We start from the raw sequence: 20,909 nt of genomic DNA on the forward strand, positions 1-20,909 counted from the left end.
ACTGAGATCGTCCTTGATTTTTCTGGGTTCTAGCTGCTTTTTATTTGGTAAAGTTATGAGAGCTGTTTCAAAAGCAAAAAAACCTGAATTTTCTAGAATCCTTTTTACAGGAATACTCTAATATACTGCAGGAAATAGAGTCTGTTTTACTAAAGCAAGTCACTGAGCTAGTGTGTCAAGGAAAGAAGGGGGAAAAGTGCCTGAATAGATAAGAGAAATCAAGTCCTTTGGAATCTCAGGATCTGAATAAATAATTACCACTGTCTCCCCACTCAAAAGGAAAAATAATAATAAATCTAAAATATAAACAAAATTAAATGCTTATTCTGGGAAACGTCTTGTCTCTCCTGGAATGTAACTAGGTGTATTTTCTTGGCTGTGCACATTTTCACCTACAAATACAGATATTCCCACCCATCAGACATAATTGATTTATCTTTTATCTCTTTGCTCTGTTGACATTGCTTTTTTCTCAGATCTGAACCACTTTTTTGCGTGTCATGTGTTGTTTTATTTTCCCCATTCCTTCGCCTTTCTTCCTCTGTCATTTTTGCTTTGTTATTTTAGCTGTTTGTAATTTTTCATTCCTGTTTGCATCGTCTGTTCTTTATTCCTCTCTTTGCTCTTTTTTCATTTTCTATACAGATCTACTAAACTTCTCTCCCTTTATTTCTTTGCTTTGTTCATTTACCAACGACCTATCACTGAATCATTGCACCTGCTTTCTCCTTTTGCTTTTTTTTTTTCCCTTCTTCCCTTTACTTTTTTCCCCACCCTAATATTGTGTTTTTTGTTTTCTCTTCCTTCTCTTCCACTACAGAGCTGATGATAATGGAAAATACTGTGGGGGTATATCTCTTAAGAAGCTAGTGGCTTGGAGGTTTCCATGTTGGTGGTGGTACACAATTCAGGTGAATTTTAGATTAATAATAATTTACAAGGCTTGAAGTGAAAATAAAAAAAAAACCTAAAACCCGGAAGAAACGGCTAGGGTACTAGTCTTAAAAGACTTGGTTTCACTTGGTTTCATTCATCCACACTTCACTGGAAGCTTTCTGTGATTATGAGCGCTTCTGAGCTAGATTCACAGCAATCTTTATTACCTCTTATTTAAACCTGTACTTTAGTTCTCCATCTGTAAAATGCCAAACACGTTAACTTCTGCTATTATAGTAGTACTATTATTCACCATAATATATATTTCACTTATATATATTAACAGTTACGAGATACCCAAATTTGGATCATATAGTTATCTTAAGTAGATGGGCAGAAAATTTAACTTATGCCCTACTGAAATGGTTCATGCAGAATCATTGTAGTGCTGCTCTCTGTTAGTCACTCACTCCAACAGAGTATCCTTTGCACTCAAAATTGCTATGAAAATAAGGCAAAGGAATCAAAGCAAGCTCTGTGTTCCTATTCTGGAAGCAGTCCTTGATGGAAAATATCTTTCCTGGTTCATTTTCACAGTTGGGGTAGTAATAAATAGAGAGCTAAAATACTAGGGAACTTTACACAATTTTTTGAAAAAAATTACAAAATGCAGCTACCAAGGTGAAGCTGTTTTTAAGAAACCATGAAGTTACTGCATTTTAAGTTGCAGAAAAGAGTTCTCACTAAAGGAAGTAGTTGTATCTTCTTTAAAATAAAAGTATGGAAAAAAGAATGATGAAATTCTGATAATTAAGGAACACGTTTAAGTGCAGTATATGCTGCTGAATGGATCTTGTTTATATCATCAAATGAATACTTACTGAGATCTTAGAGGGGGTCTCTGTATTGCTTAGAAAACTTTGTATTCTTTTTTATGTCAAATAAAAAATGAATGTGCCTGAAATGAGCTGCAAAAATATTGAAATGTTCAGGAAAATGATACACATAACACATTAATCTTGCTTTCTAATCACACTTTCTTTCCTCATTTGAGACCAAATAGAATGAGAGCAGGCACATTACAGGAATATTAGCTGTGTGCTACAATACTTCACTGGGGGTTGATTTTAGACCTCTGTGAGACCTTTTTCTCCTTTTCAGCACTTTATCCTGCTGCTCAACTCCTGTGCTTAATAGTGCAGCTGTAGTAGTATTAAACTGGACTGGAATTTGAGCTATAATTTAAAGTGAAAATTGTATTCAAATGAAATATATTTCTAAGCCCACATAGAGCTGCTACGGTCCAGAGGTATGAGGGGATGCTAGTATGCACCCACTGGTCAGAAATGGGGATGCTCAGGGGCCTGAGTTGGTTTACAGTAGGTGGAGTTTTCAAAGCTTTTAGCTGTTAAGCTCTGAATTTCTGTTAAGCATCCGTAAATGCTGGTAAGATAGCCAAATTTGGGTGAATTTTCACAGAGATGATAAAAGGCATTTCCTTGTCACCAAGACACTCTTAGGATTTCAAAGCCAGTTGTCAATCACCTTCAGCAAGCAGGACTTCTAATGTATTTTAAAAGAAAAAAAAAAAAGGAAGATTCTATGAATTCATTTAACTTATTATCTTTTTGGAAGTGGTATTTTTCTAACAATTTTGATAACTTGGAAAAAATTAACAGTGAACAGAGGTGCAAAGGAATACCTGTTCATTTATGAAGTTAACCAACATAGTCATCTGAAAAGTAGTGTAAAGGAAAGTTGGGTGCTTATAAAAACAGTAAAAGTGACACCAACATCTAAATGGAACAGAAAATAAGTTTTTCTACCTAAGAAGTTGAATGAGCATACTTAGTACAAATGCTTTACCTAAGGAAATATAATTATGGAAGGGAAGGCAAACAGTTTTATAATTTCACTTCTTAAAGATTGCGGCTTCCAAAAAGCTTTAGTGCTGGATGTAGCCTCAGAAAATAATATTTTTTGAAGTCTCCTTTTAAAAGTTTAAAAAAAAAAAAAGTTCTAGGAAGCTTGATTTATTGATATTTGCATCAGTAAGAGATTAAAATATTGAACCAATAGGTGTAAGCAGTATTTATATGTATTTTGGACAGCTGGAAAGTATAAATACAGAACCAGGTAGCAGAACTCCTTCCTATTCAAATTAATAGAAATACTGTATAAGGAATCAGAGAATGATACTTAAATTGAAAGAAAATGAATTCAAGAGATGCTAATGTATAATTTTCATTGAAAGACGACCAAAATATTTGGGAAAGAAACAAAAGAATGTCTTTGACAGTTAGCTCGCTATAATGCTTTAATAATGTATTTGTAGTTTAAGTGTTCTAATTTGGGCTAATTTTGGAAAGAGAAAGCTTGGAATTTTTTACCAGTGCAGTGCTTTTCTGTATTGCTCTGTAAAACAGAACGATAAATTCTTACAGATCAGAAGTGCTGTAATAAGTGCAGAAAAGAGCAAATTTCTTTTGTCAGCAAACAAAACCAAGGTGTAGTTCTGCAGGCTCATGATGTAAACAGACAAATAATAATAAAAAAAAATTACCGTGCGAGTATCAGTAACTTCAATTGGTCTTACACCTTTCCTGAGGAAGAAAATTGAAGCTTTAAGGACTGGACATAAAGATATTTCAATAATTTTGGATTAATTTTATCAAAAACCAAAAGAGAACTGGTTTATTACATGAACGACCAGTAGAATTAGCCTTGGAAGATGAGGAAAATGCAGTGCTAAGAACTTCATGTGACATCAGATGTAAATGGCAGCAACGCTATTTTGATTGCCAGAGGTCTGGGATTAAGCTTATAGTGTATGGAATTTTCTAAATATTAGGAAACAAAGGAGAACTATTTTTTACAGGGGAAGAAAAACAAAAAAAGATATTACTTTTATTGTTTACTGGTGATTGCTTAATATAGAAGATAATTCAACTGTGAATAAAAATGTGGCAAATCCAAAAAGAAAGCTGATAAATGATTTTTTTTTCTATTGTCCATAATGACCGCATACCACTTCTATATTCCCCTTTTTTCATTAAGCAAGACTCGTGCCATAACTCTTTTGGAAAAGAAATAGAATAATGCCAAGATAATTTGTTTTATTGTGAAATAATATGGGTTTTTTCCTCACAAAGATCCATGTAAGCTTTTCCTTTTAAAGAAAGGAGAGCCCCGAGGTTTCATTCAATATTTAATGTTTATATTTTATACTCCTCGTAATGTGGGGTAATTCAGTCAATGTAATATTTTGGATGGTAGAAAAGTTCAAACATGAAAATTCCATTTGGACTGTCTGTGCTGCATATCAGAAATCTCTAAGGGTATTTAATCATTCAGAATAAGAAAGGTTTCTTTAATTTTTAAACATGTATTTCATTTTATGTTTTATTTAAATTGTCTTAACATTTACATAGAACCCCTTGAAGGCTTGCAAACTTGAAATTTACGTTAGATTTAAAAAATAATTAATTATAAAGCGTAGTGTATGTGGAGATGTATTAGAGGAAGAAAAGGTACTGTTCAAGTATGAACATATTCTGATAATTACAAAATATGACTTGCAAAATTTATTAATTTATGTAGCGATTATTTGTTTTAAAGGAACTGGAAACCAGATTCCCAAAGAAGTTTTGCGGTAATGCTGCCTCCCACAATAGTATGAATATTTAAAGAAGTAATATGTATGAGAAACTCCAAGTTGCAAAAGTGTAGTTAATTACTGCTTATGAGACAGGGGAATTAAAACCACAAGGATAGCTTCTTTTTCCATATGTTAAGAGATGCATGTTCTTGGAATTACTCAGGAAATATAGGCTAAAGAAAGCTTGGTTTGTGCTGCTGCTGACAACCTTTGGGAAAATTAATTAAGATAGCAAAGTCTAAACGTTGTAAACATGGAAAGGAACATCACCAGCTTCATGGTGAAATGTGTACAGCCTAGTGTGGTCCACAAGGGACCAGGACAGAGAGGAGAAATGAGGAGCATTGGGAGGAGAAAGTTCAAATAGTAACTGAAAACCTAAAGAAAAAGCATTTCTTATAGTAAGTTGGTGTATCTTTAAACTGTGATTCCACTCAGAAAAATGACTGAAAAAGTTTGTGTATTTTCTCATAGTTATCAATTGTATGTTCCAGGAATACTCATTTTGGCCATGGTTGCTGTGTCAGGTTTTACTGACAGTCCCTTGAGATTCATGGCAAGAATAAGTATCATTGCCCCTTGGCTTTCAATCAGTCCCCTGTACAGGGACTTATGAAAACAGATTAACCTTCATTGTTTAACAATCAGTACTAAAAAAGGTATTTATTTACTTCTGACTTAAATGTGCTAATGACAATTTACATGCTGTAATTTCTGAGTGTACCAGCAAAATGCTAATCTGCTTGTGTTTGTCAGGTATTTCGCTTATAGTTCTGGTTTCTTCAGCTATTGAGCAAGAACTTTACTGTTACCACTTTATGAGTGTTTTCCCTGCCCACTAAAGAAGGATGAAAATTTTAAGTAAAGCAGTTAAAAGGTTGGTTATTCAAATCTGCCTGTTCACAGCAATGCACTGTATTCTCAATTTGGAGTTTACTAAATATTTATTACTAAACAACTTAGTTGCACTCATGTTATGAGAATGCAAAGTTATTTTACATATTTTGAGTGGAAAAATGGATGTGGGATCTTCATCCTGTTACAACTTTGGTTTTGTCTTTCCTCAGTTCTGGCATTTTTTGGTTGGTAGACACCTCAGGCTAAACCTGATGTAGTTTCTCTGTGATTATTCCTTTCTTCCAGGTTTGGGATATATGTTGACTTGTTTTGCACCCTGTCTAGTCCAAAATGGTATGGTAATTTAATATGATTAATTTCATTGAGGGAATCGGCAAAATTTATTTTCTATCTGGTTTGAGAGCAGAAGGTTTCTTGGGAAACTTTCATAGAAACTATGCAACAATTAATTTTAGATTTTCATTTTAACCATTTGCTTGTTAAGAGTAACTCTCTAGCAGATGTTATTAGCCCCATTCAGTGGACTTTGGAAGGTATTCTTTGGCTTTGTCACAGTATACAAGTATGCACAAGAGTAACAGTGTCTTAGGTTTACACCTTAAATGAAAGGTACAAGGTATGTTACAGACAGTGGTTCTGTATGTTACTTCAGAACATGCTTTCCTTTCAGCTCCAAGAGTTTTTTTCCAATGCAATCATTGATAGGCCAGCATGCATTAGCAGTGTTTTTTTATTTTAAATTTTGATACATATGCAAAATGCTGTTGACTGACTGATTGTTGAAGTTTGTTGTTACTTCTGTGTAATTTTTAAGGAAAATACCCAGTATCAGATATTCAGTGTTGCTGTATGAAGTTCTGTCTGTGATATCATTTGTCTTTGATATAGTCAGTCATTAGAATGTCTTCATGTAATGCAAATTTGCAGTATTTTCAGAGAGCTGTAACATGAAATCATCATTTTATTGCATCATTTACTGCGGGGAGGGGGAAATTAATTTTAAATGATACATTTTCACTTTAAAAACTTTGATATCTTTTTAGGTAGAGAAACCTTTTGTTCAAAACCAGTTTATGCCTCTTTACACAGAAGTGTCCTTAGGTTTTTAAACTTGGATATTTGTTTTAAGAATTTACATGCTATTTCTGTTTAGTAAACTAAACTTACAAAAATAAATAGTTAAAACCTGCCCCAGTGTTTCAGCTTTTTCCTGAGATTTTTGAATCACAGCTGGTTAATAAGAATTTTCTTCACTTCTTCCCCGCCTACATTAAAAGTACCTTTTCTGTCACACAGCCTGTGCAGTTTTCCCATAGGGACATATAATGGAGTTCATTAAAGTGAAAAAAGTGAGTCACACAGTCATTTATTTACTCATGTAAGACAATAATGGTGTTGATAGTTACATGGACACGCTTTCATTTCTTTAGCTTGTGAAAAAGCTGGGAGTTAAACAGTCTTTGCAGACTAGACTACAAGTGAAAAGAAAGAAATTAAGTCATAGCTACATGGTAGTTACTCTCATTTAATGCTGTTTGTTGCCTTTTAGCAACAATGAGCAGAAATGTTGTTGCTCTAAATTTGCTAGGATATTTAGTTATATAAATTATGAAAAGGAAGTCCTGTTTTTATGGTATAGACAGTCAAAGGATATTTATTATTATTTTATTATGATAAAATATCAGTTTAGGTTCTAAAATTATGTCTAGCTAGTTTCATGGGCACAAGTTATCTAATAAAAAGAAAAAAAAGCGCTTTCCCATATCTCTCCATGTTTTGCGAATAAAGCTTTCTCACTATTCCTGCATAGCAATTTCAAGATTCTGACTGTCCCACTTAACTGTTTCGTATGTAAGGTTTTATGTGTATGATGTTTCGAGTATAGGATTCCTTGCCTGCTCTGTTTTCCTCTCCAGCCCTGTGGGACTGGAGTTTCAAGAGTTAGTGGCACTGGGCTGACTAACAGCAGAAGACCTTTTGCATGAGTGCTGTAAGAATAACTTGGGATCACTCTGAATGATAGGCTGGCTCTGATGGGTTTATCGGAGAAGAGAGGATTCCTGACAGTGGTATCATCTGGTAGGAGTGCTTGGTGGTGTTTTAATTACTCATTTGCCTTAGCTAAAGCTAAGAGGAGTTCCATTAGGAGCCTGGTGAAATACAGAAGAGCCCTGCATTCCCCAGTTATCTTTGAGGCTTCTGCCTATCTGTGCAGTAGATACGCTCCATAATGAGCTGTCCTGTCCCTGTCCCTCAGTTGCCCAGCTTTGGGGATCTGCAATGCATATGGGCTCCCTTCTAGCCACCGTGCCAGGGTTTTCTTCCCATGGACAGTGTGCCCCGAAACAACGGTGATTTGGGCTTACATCAAATGCCAGAAGCTGTGAAATGTTCCTGCATGCCACAGTCAGATGCAGCCCAGACTTCCAACGGAAAGGAGAACAAAAGGGAACCTTTTGCAAAGACTGCTTGTTTCCCAAGAGAGCTAGATTACTGTGTTTTCAGCCTTGTTGCATAAAGGGTAACTCTTACGCATACTCTGTTTATGTGATATGTTGAACAACTGCTAATTACCTCTGAAGCAGTTAAAAGGTTGAGGTACTTTGTGAGAATTTAGGACACAGGCAGGGCAACCCTGCATACAAAAACTTGATGATGAAACAAAAATGTACCACCTTTGTCACGTGGGAAAGATCAGTTTCTTAGATGAATCTGAAATCAAAGCTTATGTTGTTCTAATTTTAATACTTTCATTAACTTCCTTGTTTGGTAGATTTTTACTATGACTGAAAGTGGTATGTCTGACACCAAAAAACATCGTTGCTTTGAAATTTTTGTGTATAAGTTAATGCTATGTGTGAGGGGCATCAAAATCTTCATTAAAACCTCTACAGAAGATGTAAACAAAATGTGATACAGGTTTTACCTGTGCTATGCCTTTCATTTCAGCTACTGCATACCTTGCTGCCTTTTTCTAACTCCAGTCAACCGTGTAATGCTGCATAGTAAACTGTGGGATCAAAAATTGAAATGTAATTATTTTGAATTAACTTTCTGTATCCATATTCATGCATCCTGGGTTTATTTTCTGAGGAGATGTATAACCACCTTTCTGTCTAGCTAGCTAGTGGAAGTGAGAAGCAAAGATGGGTCAGCATCAAGTATTCATCCCAAGCACAAGATTGCTCATGGTCCTTTTTCCACTTTCTTTAGTGACTGGACCTAGTGTCTAACTTCTAGACACTGGCTACGTACCCTTTAGATGTCCTTAACAAGTAATAAAGTATCTGAGACACTGCTTCCCTTGTTAAATTCACCAGTGATCAGAGTTCACTTGTGTGAAAAGGCTTGTGTCTGCTTTTATTAGTACCTTATTTGTCTTCAGAGTTTAATTTAATATCTCCCTGGGTGAGCAACAACATGGGAGGTAATCAGAAGTTTGATATCATGGCTTTAGGGAGTGTATTTTGTTTCCTTAATTGGTCTACATTCCACCTGCACAGAATCTGACTTAAGATATCCAAAGGTTTTTGCAAGGTAAGCATCCCTGAAATTCAAGCCTAGAATTTTTGTCATGTCATATTTGTGCTATATTTATTTATATATGGTTTACGCAGTCCATTGTGACTATATATTTAATACTTTGCTTTTCCCCACATCTCTTTCATCTGAGACATCATTTGTTTCCATTTTTAAACAAATATTTTTTAGTAGTATTTGTTATCTAATTTAAAATGTAAAAAAAGACATTTATAGATTTTGAATACTCTGTCCAGATATTTGGACTTACCATTTTCCACAGAACTGTTTCAACAGTAAATAGTCAGAAAGCAAGTAAAGAATTTTCACTTATTCGCAGCAAACTGCATTCAGAGGATGAGAAGAACACCTCCGCTAGATGAACTGCAGCCGCCTCCATACCAGGATGATAGCGGTTCTCCTCATCTTTCATGTACACCTTCTGAAGTCGGAGACAGTAAATGTGAATTTTCCCAGTGTAGCAACAGTCCAAGATGTTCCTATAAGTGCCCAAGTGAGGGAAGCACGGGACACGAAATAGAAAGCTTTCATAACAAAGGATACGAAGAGGATGTACCAAGTGATAGCACAGCTGTCCTTAGTCCAGAGGTAAATGAACACAGTTGAGTGTTCTGAAGCGTCATGCAGTGCAACCTTTTGAGAGATTTTTTTTTTTTCTAAAGATCAATGTACAGATATATGAACACTAATATTGCAGCTCATTCATTAAAAAAAAGTTAGTTTGTCAGAAAATATTACAATAGGATTTCAGATTGTTCTTCATAGTTGTCTTTATGGCATCTGAACTTTCAAACAAGCTCCCAGTAAGAGTGAATTTTTTTTTAAACAAGTCGGAAAACTTCATCACACTATAAGGAGTGTAGTCAAAATTCTTTTTCTTCCACATAATTTTTCAAACACCTAAAAAAAAAAAAAGAAATCTGTTTACACTTTTCAGACTGAACACCCTGTAATGTAAAACATCATTACAATTCTCAAACATCATTACATCATTACAAATTATTACAAAGAATTTTTTTGAATTGTTGATAGTAGTATAGAGATTTGTTCCATTTAATTTTCCTTTTTTTTCTGCTATAAACTGTAATGATATCTATTTATTTTTACTATGAAGAAATAATATTTTCTGACATGTATTTCCTTGAAATGTCTTTAACAACCAGTTACTGCACTGACATTTATGGATAAGTCTACATTAGTGATGTCATGTGCAGAAGAGGCTCTTTTTGGTACAAATCTGTCTTTTTTTTCTCTACCTGAAGTTTTGAAGTGCATATTAGGGAGCACTCCTGATGTGCCAACAGCTGTTTCTGTCTTAGTAGACCTCTTGGTAAGTTGATGTTGCATACCTGGGGTGTTGGTGCAGCATCTGGAAGTGCCACCTGCTATGTGAATGCAGGGTTCCCCAGTAGCTAGCTGTCTACGCATACCTAATGATCAGCTAGGACCACAATCTGTATGAACTTCATTGCTGGTAAAGATATAGTGTGTACATATGGTCCTCGAACCCTAACAGATTGCAGCAAATCTAATCCTAGTTCTTCCCACTTTGTGTCACACCAGTCATTAATGTAAGCATACCCAATAAGAAGTGAGAATACTGCCAACTTTTTTTATAGCCGCTCAACAACTTGAAGAATGAAGCTTTCAGAGGAATGAATTCCCATAGCTATGTAGCAACCAGTTTAAAATAAGAACATTTTTTAATCCAAAAGGCTTTATTGTGGCATCTATTCATTTACATGAACAAGCGTATCTTTGATAATATGAAAATACACAGGAAATACATTTGGTTTACCTACTTGGAATAACTTAGTATATGAACAGTAGGTTAACCTGTACTTGTAAATATTTTGTGTTCCAGTATCACTATCAAACTAGCTGTTGTAACAATATAGGGGATCAATATTTTGTTCAAGACTTGAATTGACAATGAACGATTTTAAAATTAAGTTTAAAATATGGTTTTAGGACTCATGTTGTTTACAGAAAGTTCAGAAAGTGTGTTCAAAACAGATGCATCTTACACAGTTCTAGTAAAATTACATTAATAAGCCATGATAATTTTTGTCATATTTATAGAACCCTTGTGGACTGCAAGAAGAGCTGCATGTGCAAGTAGGTGTTGCAATTCCTGTATTCTTTGCTGGAGTCTCACAGTGCTCTCAGTCACTAGCCAGCTCTTAAAGGACTGCAATATATTAAGTGAAAAATGTGTGTATACTCGCACAGAAATAAGGTAGTTCTATCTCGTAACGAATGTCTATGGATTTTAACATGGGGTATGGAAGAAGAGATCATAAATACAGCCTAATTTAATCTGAGCTCTGTCTGATTGGATCCTGGCTTTTGGCAGTATTGGCCAGGTAGTGTCTTTTGATTTCTTCTTGGCTGCTTGTCAGCCATCTCCTCAGGCTTTCAGTGTTTAATTACCTTGTTTATGAAATGAACAAAAAGATCATAGTCACTTCATATTGCGTAGAGAAAGCCATATATTTCCATGCTAGATTTAATAATGGAATACAATAAATAAATAAATAAAAAGCTTTTTTTCCTTCTTCTTCTTCAGGATATGTCAGCTCGAGGATCATCTTCACAGCTTCCTAAACCTTTTGATCCTGAGCCAGTAGCTAAATATGGCACACTGGATGTGACTTTTGACTATGACTCACAGGAACAGAAGCTTTTGGTGACAGTGACAGCTGTCACAGACATTCCCACATACAGCAGGACAGGTGGAAGCTCGTGGCAAGTACACCTAGTTCTTCTCCCTATAAAGAAGCAGAGAGCAAAAACCAGCATCCAGCGGGGACCGTGCCCTGTCTTCACAGAGACATTCAAATTTAATCACGTTGAGTCTGAGATGATTGGGAATTATGCAGTTCGCTTTAGACTGTACAGCGTACGTCGCATGAAAAAAGAGAGGATTGTGGGAGAAAAGATTTTTTACTTAACAAAATTGAATCTTCAAGGGAAGATGTCAGTGCCAGTGATACTGGAACCTTCTTACAGTCTGTCTGTGAGTATTAAATGAGGCAGAATAAGAATGCAGTGATATACAGTGTCCTGAATTTTGTAAGAATAGTGTGTATATTTATAGAGTCATCACATCCACTCGATTTTTTTCAACAGTCATAGCACCGTATTAGCACAACAATAATTTCCTTAGAGCTTCTGTAAGTGCATTCACTTTCCACCTGCAAAAGCTGCCCATATTTTTCCTTTTAATTACTTAGAAATTTCCAGTCTATAAATAGGGATATAGTGGTGAATATATGTATATATGTATACATGCAAATACATATATATGTATTTAGTAGTATAATCTTTACTCTGCTACCCACAGCATTTCAATTTAAAAAAAAAAAGGGGAGGGAAAAAAAAAGCTATAGTAGCGAGTGCCCTCCATCTGTTGCAATTAAATCTTGGTTGCAATAGGTATTTTCCTTTCAAGAAAGAAAGATAGGAAAGAGGAATTTTGAGAGCACAAAGCCATTTTTAATAACTTCAGTGTAGAACCTTGTAAATAATTGATATCTGGTTCAGTCTGAAGTAAAAAATAGTGTGAAAAGTAGTTCAAACTGAGAAGGATGTTTGTTTGCTGAAAAAAACCCCTTACCTATCTGATGAACAAAATTTTTTGTCCCCCAAAATAATTTAACTTTAGTATTTTTAATAAAGCAACGCAACAGTAATTAAGGGTAAACTTAGGTATCACTATCAAAAAACACAGGAGACCACTATATGGGCAGTGATCAGTATCTCCTTTTTCTTTTTTGTAAGTATTTAAGTATGCTTTTGTCTAGAAGGAGAATGTTTGTGATGTTGTGGTCAGGGCTTCCTAGACTAGGATTGCTTTAATGTTCATTGCTTAAGAGCTGCTTATGTGCCAAATAATGGACTTTGCGGGGAAAGAGAAGGTGATTTAGCAAGGGCATCCTTGTTTGGACATTGTATGTGCTTTGTGGGTTTTTTTTAACTGTCAATAAAAGAAAAAGAGGATGAGAAGGGAAAAAAAGGAAAAGATTTTTTCAGGTGAAACAATGCAGTGAATTTGTTCTGCATTTTCAAAAAAAGTTTGGATCAATTGAAATGGCATTTCTGTTGAACATGAGTATTACAAAAGACACTCAAAATAAAATGCCATTGTATTTAATGACTAAGAATATATTAATTAGAATTAGTAAAAGCTGAGACTAAAACTTGGATCAGATGGAGGATCAACTGACAATAGGACAGCTTTTTTATGATTCCTTATTCCAAGGATGAAGCGGTTCACTTACCTAGTGTAAACTTTCCTAATGCAAAGTTTGCTCATTTCACAGCTAGGAAAAAAGCACCCCATGAAACAAAACATTGAATATTGTAAGTGTACTTGCTAAATTTGTGTGTGTTTTCAATAGGTTCTGGTATAAAATTTACCAAAGTCAGTGAAAAAGGCCAATGAATGGGCCAGGCTTTTGATTGATTGGTATATCCCATATGTGCATTGGTTATTCTTCTGTAGTATTTTCTTGAGCTTTTGTGGCAGGGAGAGTAAAAACAAATTCCAGAAGGCATCAAAGGTAAGATTGTTATTTATTTTCTGTGATGAAAATGCCATATCTGCATTTTCTTCTCCTCCTTATTTTGGGGGGATAAGGAACAAGAATAAGGAATATTGGTAGGCAGTGAAAGTATCTTCCAAAGTTTGTTGCTGTAATGGGGTTTAGGCAGATTTATCTTAGCCCTACCTGTTGCTGGAAAGGAACCTTCATAGTCTTGATAGCTTGAATGAGGATCCATGGTTTTTTGGGTCTATGCAAATCAGTTTTTAAACCTCTGGAAATTCATTCACATCTGAGTTTATAGGTATTTTTCTATTATTATTTATAACCAATATCATATTTTTTCAGTGACTAGATCTGTTACAGGATTTAACATATAGTTATTTTGCAAGAATGTTAAGATTTATTGTGTTTTTAGGATGTATGACTGGAAGAGGATGGCATCCTGGGTCACTTGAGTTCAAGCCCTTGTCATTACAGACACCCAGGTCATCCTGATCACAAATTTGTGAATTTTCATCTGAAAACATCAGGTTGTTTCATTTCCAACCTGAATTTCTTCATGACCAATTTATAACCATTTGTTCTTATGCCAGCATGGTCCTTGAGCTTAATTAGGTTTTACCCTTCTCAGGTCTTTGCCTCTGGGTCTATTTATGTGCGTTGGTCGTATTCCTTCTCAACTGTCCTTCTGTTAGAATAAACCAACAACAATCTTTATGTCCAACTAATCATAAATGCCAGGCAGGAGTTATTTAACAGGAGAAGGTAAATGTTGTTTCAATTTGGAGAGATCCAGCTGTTCAGGGGTTTTTGTAATAAAATCCATGATGAGGTACATTGTAAATTCTGAATTAAATTTGCCTTGTTCAGTTGCAGAGTGTTTTGTTGATGTGAAGTGTTTGTATTTGACAGCTTTTTTAGAAGATATTTCTTGGACACATGACAGTTGCCCTGGTTTTTTCCACTGCTTCTCATTATATGGATTTTATATATTAAATATACCTTCAGTCACTGAAACTTCCTAATCCATTGAAACATCTATGCTAATCTCTTCTGTAGAAACATATTTTATTTGCTTCTGTCTGTGCCTGATATTATATTTATGTATTTTATTAGCTAATCATCTGCCTTCTGATTGTATAAGAACAGTTCATATCCTGTGAAGTTTAGTGTTTTTTCAGGTATACCTTAAAGCTATTCACAAGGGAATCTGGTTAAAGGTAGACCAGCAAGTTCAGTGCCTTTAAAACATAATGGCATGCTCACATGAGCGGGCCTGCAACTCTCTGGTTATTCCTAAAATGTGGATAAGTACGTGTTGTAGTGAGTACATGATGCTAGTATGTTCCTTAAATAGGTTTCAAAGCTACACATGGCTTCAAATCTAGAAATATATTCACAAATTATCTTCCTCACCCAAGATTTCACCCTGCTCTTCACCTTCCTACATTGCATGTAACACCTTCATTAGCAGCTATTATCCACAGTCCTATTGCCGTTTGTCTTTAACAGTCCTGTGTTGCTGCAGTTCTCCCACGTAACAGGGAATTCCTCCTCACGTAGTATCCTCAGCCCCCTTATTTATCACACCCTTCCTTCCAAGTTCAGTGTATGTTTGAGTGAGGAAGAAGCAACAGAACCAATATGGACTAGCCAGAGTGCGGTTGTCACTGTGATCTGAGGCTGTCCCTTTCGGATTTGATAGAAAGTGGCCATTGCATCAAAAGTTAATAGCAGGGCTGTACATTGTGGTTTTGTCTGAGTATAGTTTGCTTAGGAAGACCTTTTTTGATCCTTTTAGAGAAATTTTCCTTTTAGTCTACAATGGGAGACAAATTTTTGTTCACCCGCCTTGGAGTTTAGAATCCATTGTGATGTTGTTTATTTTTCTTCAAGAAATCCCCATGGACCTGTTTTTAGTTGCTCTTCGTTCTTCTTGAGCAAAGGAATTTTCCTGACATTGAACAACAGCCTCCAGTATGATGTGATTATAAAAACATATAAGCAGTTTATTGAGTGAAATCTGTTTGGAAAAGATCAAAAAACCAAGTGTAATCCTGTTCACCACCCCATAGCTTGCTTTTTGGTGTAGAATAACAACAAACAATCATGGTTTAGATTTTTTGATTGATTTTGGAAGTACAGTTTCGACGACCGAAACACACCTCTTCCTGCTAAGCAAATCTAGTAATTGTTCATTATGTATTGTCAATAACAAGATGTTTGCTGTGGAGAATGAAAGTTATTTTTCTTTCTTTCTGTCACATTCTCCATTTCTAACATATTGAGCTCCCAGATGTGATCCATATAATAAAGAATGGATGGTGTAGACATTCATACGTGCTTAAAGGATTATTTTGTGTATGTTTACTATAAATATCCAGAGTGTCCGATAATTATTTTAGTTATAATTTTTTTGAGTGAAGGCATTTATGCATGCAGTGTATAAAAATGCTCACTCTTGCACACGCACGTGCATGGTCTCTCCACTTTAAAGACGATGGTTAATTGTCTAGTATAGGTTGGTTTATGCATTGTGCTTAAGGCATTTGTTCCATGTTGCCCTTTGTGTGGCATATCTTCAGTATTCTTTCTAACGGTGTTTATTGGTTTATCAACTCAGAAAAAAAGCTTTCAGAGTGGTATTTCTTTCTTGTGAATTCTTGGCCGTTATAGAGTCGAGCTGTCAAGTTTTGGGCAAACCCCAGTATCTTGGGCCTATTGGTGACTTTACTACTGTGTTCTTATGGCATGGTCTATTCAGGATCATATTTGGAAGGCTAAATACTAAAATTCATATGTATAAACATATCTTTTACTAAATAGTAGCTACCAGTATGATACTTTAAAACAGATAACAAAAAAATGACTAAGACTTGTCGGGGGGGGGGGGGGGGGGAAGACTCAAAAGATTTTGCTCATAGTATTTTATTTAACTAGAATTCTACCTCAAAGAATCAGTTCCTATGTGATGGTGCATAAATGCTTTCAGTTAAATGGTAAAAATTATGTCCATCAAAGTAAGGGGCAATTATCTTTAAACACTGAGCACATTCTTGTCTCGGGAATAGCTTGCTGAATTCATTTTAGTGGTGTAAAACGTGGAAGATCAGAATTAGTCCTTTGACATAATAAGAAAGATGACTCTTGCGATTTCTTTGAAGAAAATTATTAGATGATTGGAAAATGGTGATCGTGTTACTGAGGCTGCAGGAGAATTTGACAGTACTTGGCAAATGAAGTGGACTCCCTGCATTTGGCTGGTCGTGCAGGGTTTCAGGGCAGTATCAGCAAGCAGCAGCCGTTGTCTTCTCAGTGTCATGGCTGCCTCAAATTGTGTGCCTTTGCGTGGTGTTCCCTGAGCACTGCTCCTGGCAGCCGAGTTGATAAGCACTAACCCATGGATCTCTCTGCCCAGGTCTTCATCAGGATATGGGGTGGGGGGCGGGGGGGAACCCAAAGACAACTGTGGCTGCTGTGCCCTAAAGCCAATGGTGTGTCTGCACTGTTCTGACAGATGCAAGTTTCAAGAACTCAAATAGAATCTGACCAGATGATAATGACCTCCCACTAGATAAGTTAAGTCGTCACAGTTAAAAATTAGTTGGCTTTCCAAATCAGTGCTATTTGCTCCTGATTTTTTCTTATGTAAACATTCTTATGTAAATAATTCATGGAAAATTTTGACATATAATTAGACTATTCATCCAAGAAGCACTGGACTAGGCATTGAGACTGTGAGGCTGTTTCAGTCCCATATAGAATAACCTTGATACTTCGTAGAACACTTTTAGATAGTTTTCAAGATTTTTTTTTTTTTTTTTTTTCAGTCACAACTGGTCTCAGGTGACTGCAGCCATTCTGTCATCTCAGGGCAAAATGGTTGACCAGTTTCAACATATGCTGCTTGTTTTTGATAATTGATTACTGTTGTGGAGGGTGATACAGTTATTTCTATCACAGACTGAACAAGCCTCTCGAGCGAGCTATCCAGAAATGCTAGGATGTTTCCTCAACCTGTACAGAAATTCATATCCAATTACTTGGATGAATCCCTTGCAAGTTGCTTTAAACTCTATAACTAAATTCAGTACTTCAGCCCTTTCATGGGTTATTTGCTATCTCCACTGTGGTCAAGAGAAGGATCTTTGTCACCAGAATGCTCTGCCTTATACCATCATAGGTGTGGGCCATATTGCTGCTATTTGTCCATTGAAAATCAAGTCCAAGATCATTTCAGGAAGCTTTCTGCAAAGCAACAATCAACGGGTGTTATTCTGCCATGTCTAGGCTAGCTAGGATTGTGATTCCTGTTCTATTAGTAATTTAAAGAGTATAAAGCTTTTCCAGATGAAAAATCCAAATTCTCTGGAAACAAGTTTCTGACTTCTTATGAGGTTCTGAGAGCCCTTAGTTGAATCTTGTACATCCACCACATTTCTCAATTAATTTACATTTCTAGCCTTTATTGCTGGACTTTTTTGTAAGATACAAGCAGAATAATTTGATTCCTGTTATTGCTGACAGTCATGGATAATAGAGCTAATAAAAATGCTATCAAAGTGGTACTTATACACCATTTCTGGGATATGCTGACCAATGTGGACAGTCAAAGCATTCTGAATGTACATGCCACTGCCGTGGCAGCGTTAACAAAGTCCACCTGGACTTCAGGTTTTAGAGGTTTAAAAAAAAATGCCAGCATAACACCAGGGCTTTCTTCAACACATTAGCAAAACCAGAACTTGAATTTAACATTAACTTTCAACTGTGTTGCTGATATCCAATAGGAGGCAAGTTCCTACGTTGGTAACTAGATCTATTACCATGATGCTGAATGTAGGATACTGGAAGAATTCTTTGAAGTCAGCAATGTAAAGAATTTCATCTATTTGTCAAAATCCTCAGTTGCTCACATAGCCAGAATAAAGATTGTTTGTTGTGTCTCTATCTTAATATCTGTGCACTGAGTAAAATAACAATTAAAAACTGGCATCTTTTGCCCTTAATCAATGAGTTGCTTGAAAAAAGTTATTTACTCAGTTTGATCCCCACAATCTCCGATAGTTGGGTCAGAAAATAATGGAAACTGTTTCAGACATGGTATTACTATTTTGAGTGTGTGATGATGCTTTTCAGTCTCTAAAATGCCTCCAGTCAAATCACAGGCTGTGAATGACTGTTGTAGATTAAATCAAAGTAATCCTCTTGAGCAATACTCATTTCCTCAGAAAGCCAGTCCATCAGTGACAAACATATTGTCTAGAATTGTATGTCTAGTTTTGATCATCTTTAAAAAAATAAAATGTGGGGGGAAAAAAAAAAGCTCATCAATACATAAAGCTAGAAAAATGAGAATTTCATCGGGTATCTGTGAGATTCTCAGACTATCATTCTCTGTGGCATAAGTATGATCTCCCAATCTGGACTGCAATTTCAAAGAGCAGTAAGGAAACTAATCATACTATAAAAACATACTGTAAACGTCCCAGAAGTGGCATTGTAGAGAGTTACAAGTAAAGATTATCAAGGTTGTCACTAGCATGAAGTTTCCACTTTTGAAGACTAAATGCTCTGCTTAATCTTCCTCAAGCAACATTATCAGTGGAGATATATTCTTTAACTTATGAATCCAAGTGAAATTTGTTTCCCTTAGAGATACTGAGTTTCCCAACTATTTTATTTTCTTATAATTTGAATTCTTTCTTGTTTGCATGTATGTGTACACACAAACATCTTCTCACTTTCGTTACTGTCTTTCAAGGAAACAAGAAAAAAGAAAAGCACAGAAACAGTTCTGTTTGCAGGTTTGAGCACCCTTCAGCAAAAGCATGTGCAGTGTTTTCCTCCAATTTATTCCAGTTGGGGGAAATCCTAATCAGAGACGTTGTACAAACAGATGAAGTTACCTAATCTGCAAATTTATAACTTAGATGTTTGTGGAATTTTTAATTTTAGTTTTTGGTTTACTTACTGGGTGATTCTTCTTCTCCTGGGCTTTGCAGTATAGGGTAAGTGTTCTTCATTAGCGTTCTTCATTTCAGGCTTGAGGATCTCCAGGTAATCACTCCTTTTGTATATTCAAGCAGCCTGTGTTTGGTATCAGATAAACATTCCTGTTCATAGGGTGCCTTTAGCAAGGGATCCTTTTAGTCTTAGTGTGTTAGCCTCCTGTCAGGCTTGGCCCTGGTATTGTCTGACCTTCAGCTGCATTTTTCACAGCTCCTGTCTTTCTGTTGGGCTTAATCAGCTGTCAGCTGGCCCCAGGAGAATCCAGCTTATCTCCACCTCTTGCCCTTCTTTGTGGTGTGTATGATAGCTCTAAGAACTGAAGCAGATCCTTTCCAACTGCAAACAACTGGTGATCCTCAGATCATGAGATTAAACGTGACCTGAACAAATCAAAAGGGGTACCACTAGCAGATTAAATTAGAGCTGGGTGAACTGTTAATCACAAACAGTTTAACTGACAAATGAGTTATAAACATACCTTTAATGTTGTGGATTTGTTCATTGTGAAAAATAATTGCATGAATGTTTTTGCAATCAAATACTAGTCTACAGATGGACTACTCATAAATTATGCTTACTGTTTGATCACTGAATCTTCTTCTGTTTTCCCAGTTTGAAACTGTAATCAAGAGAGAAAAGAGAAAAATGAAATTATTTGCCATTGATCTCCCCAATGAGCATAGAGAGTAACTCCATCTGGACAGAGCATTGTCATTTACAGAAGTCTGTGGTCTTGGAAGCTGTCCCACAGTAACATCTCCATGGTCTTACAAGTTTGACAGGGAGTAAAGAGAGGGGGAGGTGTGAGTCAGTCTGGGTAGGAGCTGTTAGCATAGCTTCATCAGGAGTGCAGGTAAAATGTCTGCATTTTGTGTCAGATGTTCTTAACCAAATTGCTAGCACAAACATCTAACAGCTTTTAGTGCTTGAATGTTTCTTTCTGCTACATGTCTTATCTCAGAAAACAGAAGAGAATTCAATAATAAAAGGCCTCTTGCCTTTTTTCTTCCCCTTGCCCACGGCTGTATAAAAAGCTGATAGAATTTTGCAATGTAAAAACAGAGCACTTTTGTAAATGCTGTAAATTCCATTGAACATTCATTTCCAATTGCCTCCACTGCTTCTCGGGTTTGCTGTGCAAATTTCAGGCCCATTAAGTCTATGGAACAACTAGGTGACCTTTCGTAATGTGACAAGGAAGCCAAACGTGTAATTTAAATGCAGACAAATAGAAGTTACAGAAAACTTAAAATGTTTCCCTTTCTCTAGAGAATTAATGTTTTCTTCTGCAGAGCTGATCATTTTAAAAACTTTTAGACACAAAGTGCTAATAGCAAGTTCTGATGAAATAGGAAAAGTAACACAGAAATCTCGCTGTGAACTTGTTCAAAATCTTTCAGAAAAGTGGAACGTCG

General features: G+C 35.9%; 1 protein-coding gene across 8 annotated transcripts in view; it reads left to right on the top strand.

Moving 5' to 3' along the window:
- The window catches only part of SYT14 (synaptotagmin 14), a 104,662-nt gene that overhangs the window by 53,478 nt on the left and 30,275 nt on the right, over window positions 1-20,909 (top strand). For 4 of the 8 annotated variants that reach the window (XM_075496347.1, XM_075496343.1, XM_075496344.1 and 1 more), the window contains 3 exons: window positions 9,252-9,520; window positions 11,015-11,050; window positions 11,502-11,951. In XM_075496347.1, coding sequence (XP_075352462.1) covers window positions 9,252-9,520; window positions 11,015-11,050; window positions 11,502-11,951 — 755 coding nt within the window. The remainder of the gene's footprint in view (window positions 1-9,251; window positions 9,521-11,014; window positions 11,051-11,501; window positions 11,952-20,909) is intronic. The other 4 variants (XM_075496349.1, XM_075496348.1, XM_075496346.1 and 1 more) reach the window with 1 other exon arrangement.

Source organism: Mycteria americana, chromosome 3 (genome assembly GCF_035582795.1).
Source record: "Mycteria americana isolate JAX WOST 10 ecotype Jacksonville Zoo and Gardens chromosome 3, USCA_MyAme_1.0, whole genome shotgun sequence".
Taxonomy (NCBI): Eukaryota; Metazoa; Chordata; class Aves; order Ciconiiformes; family Ciconiidae; genus Mycteria; species Mycteria americana.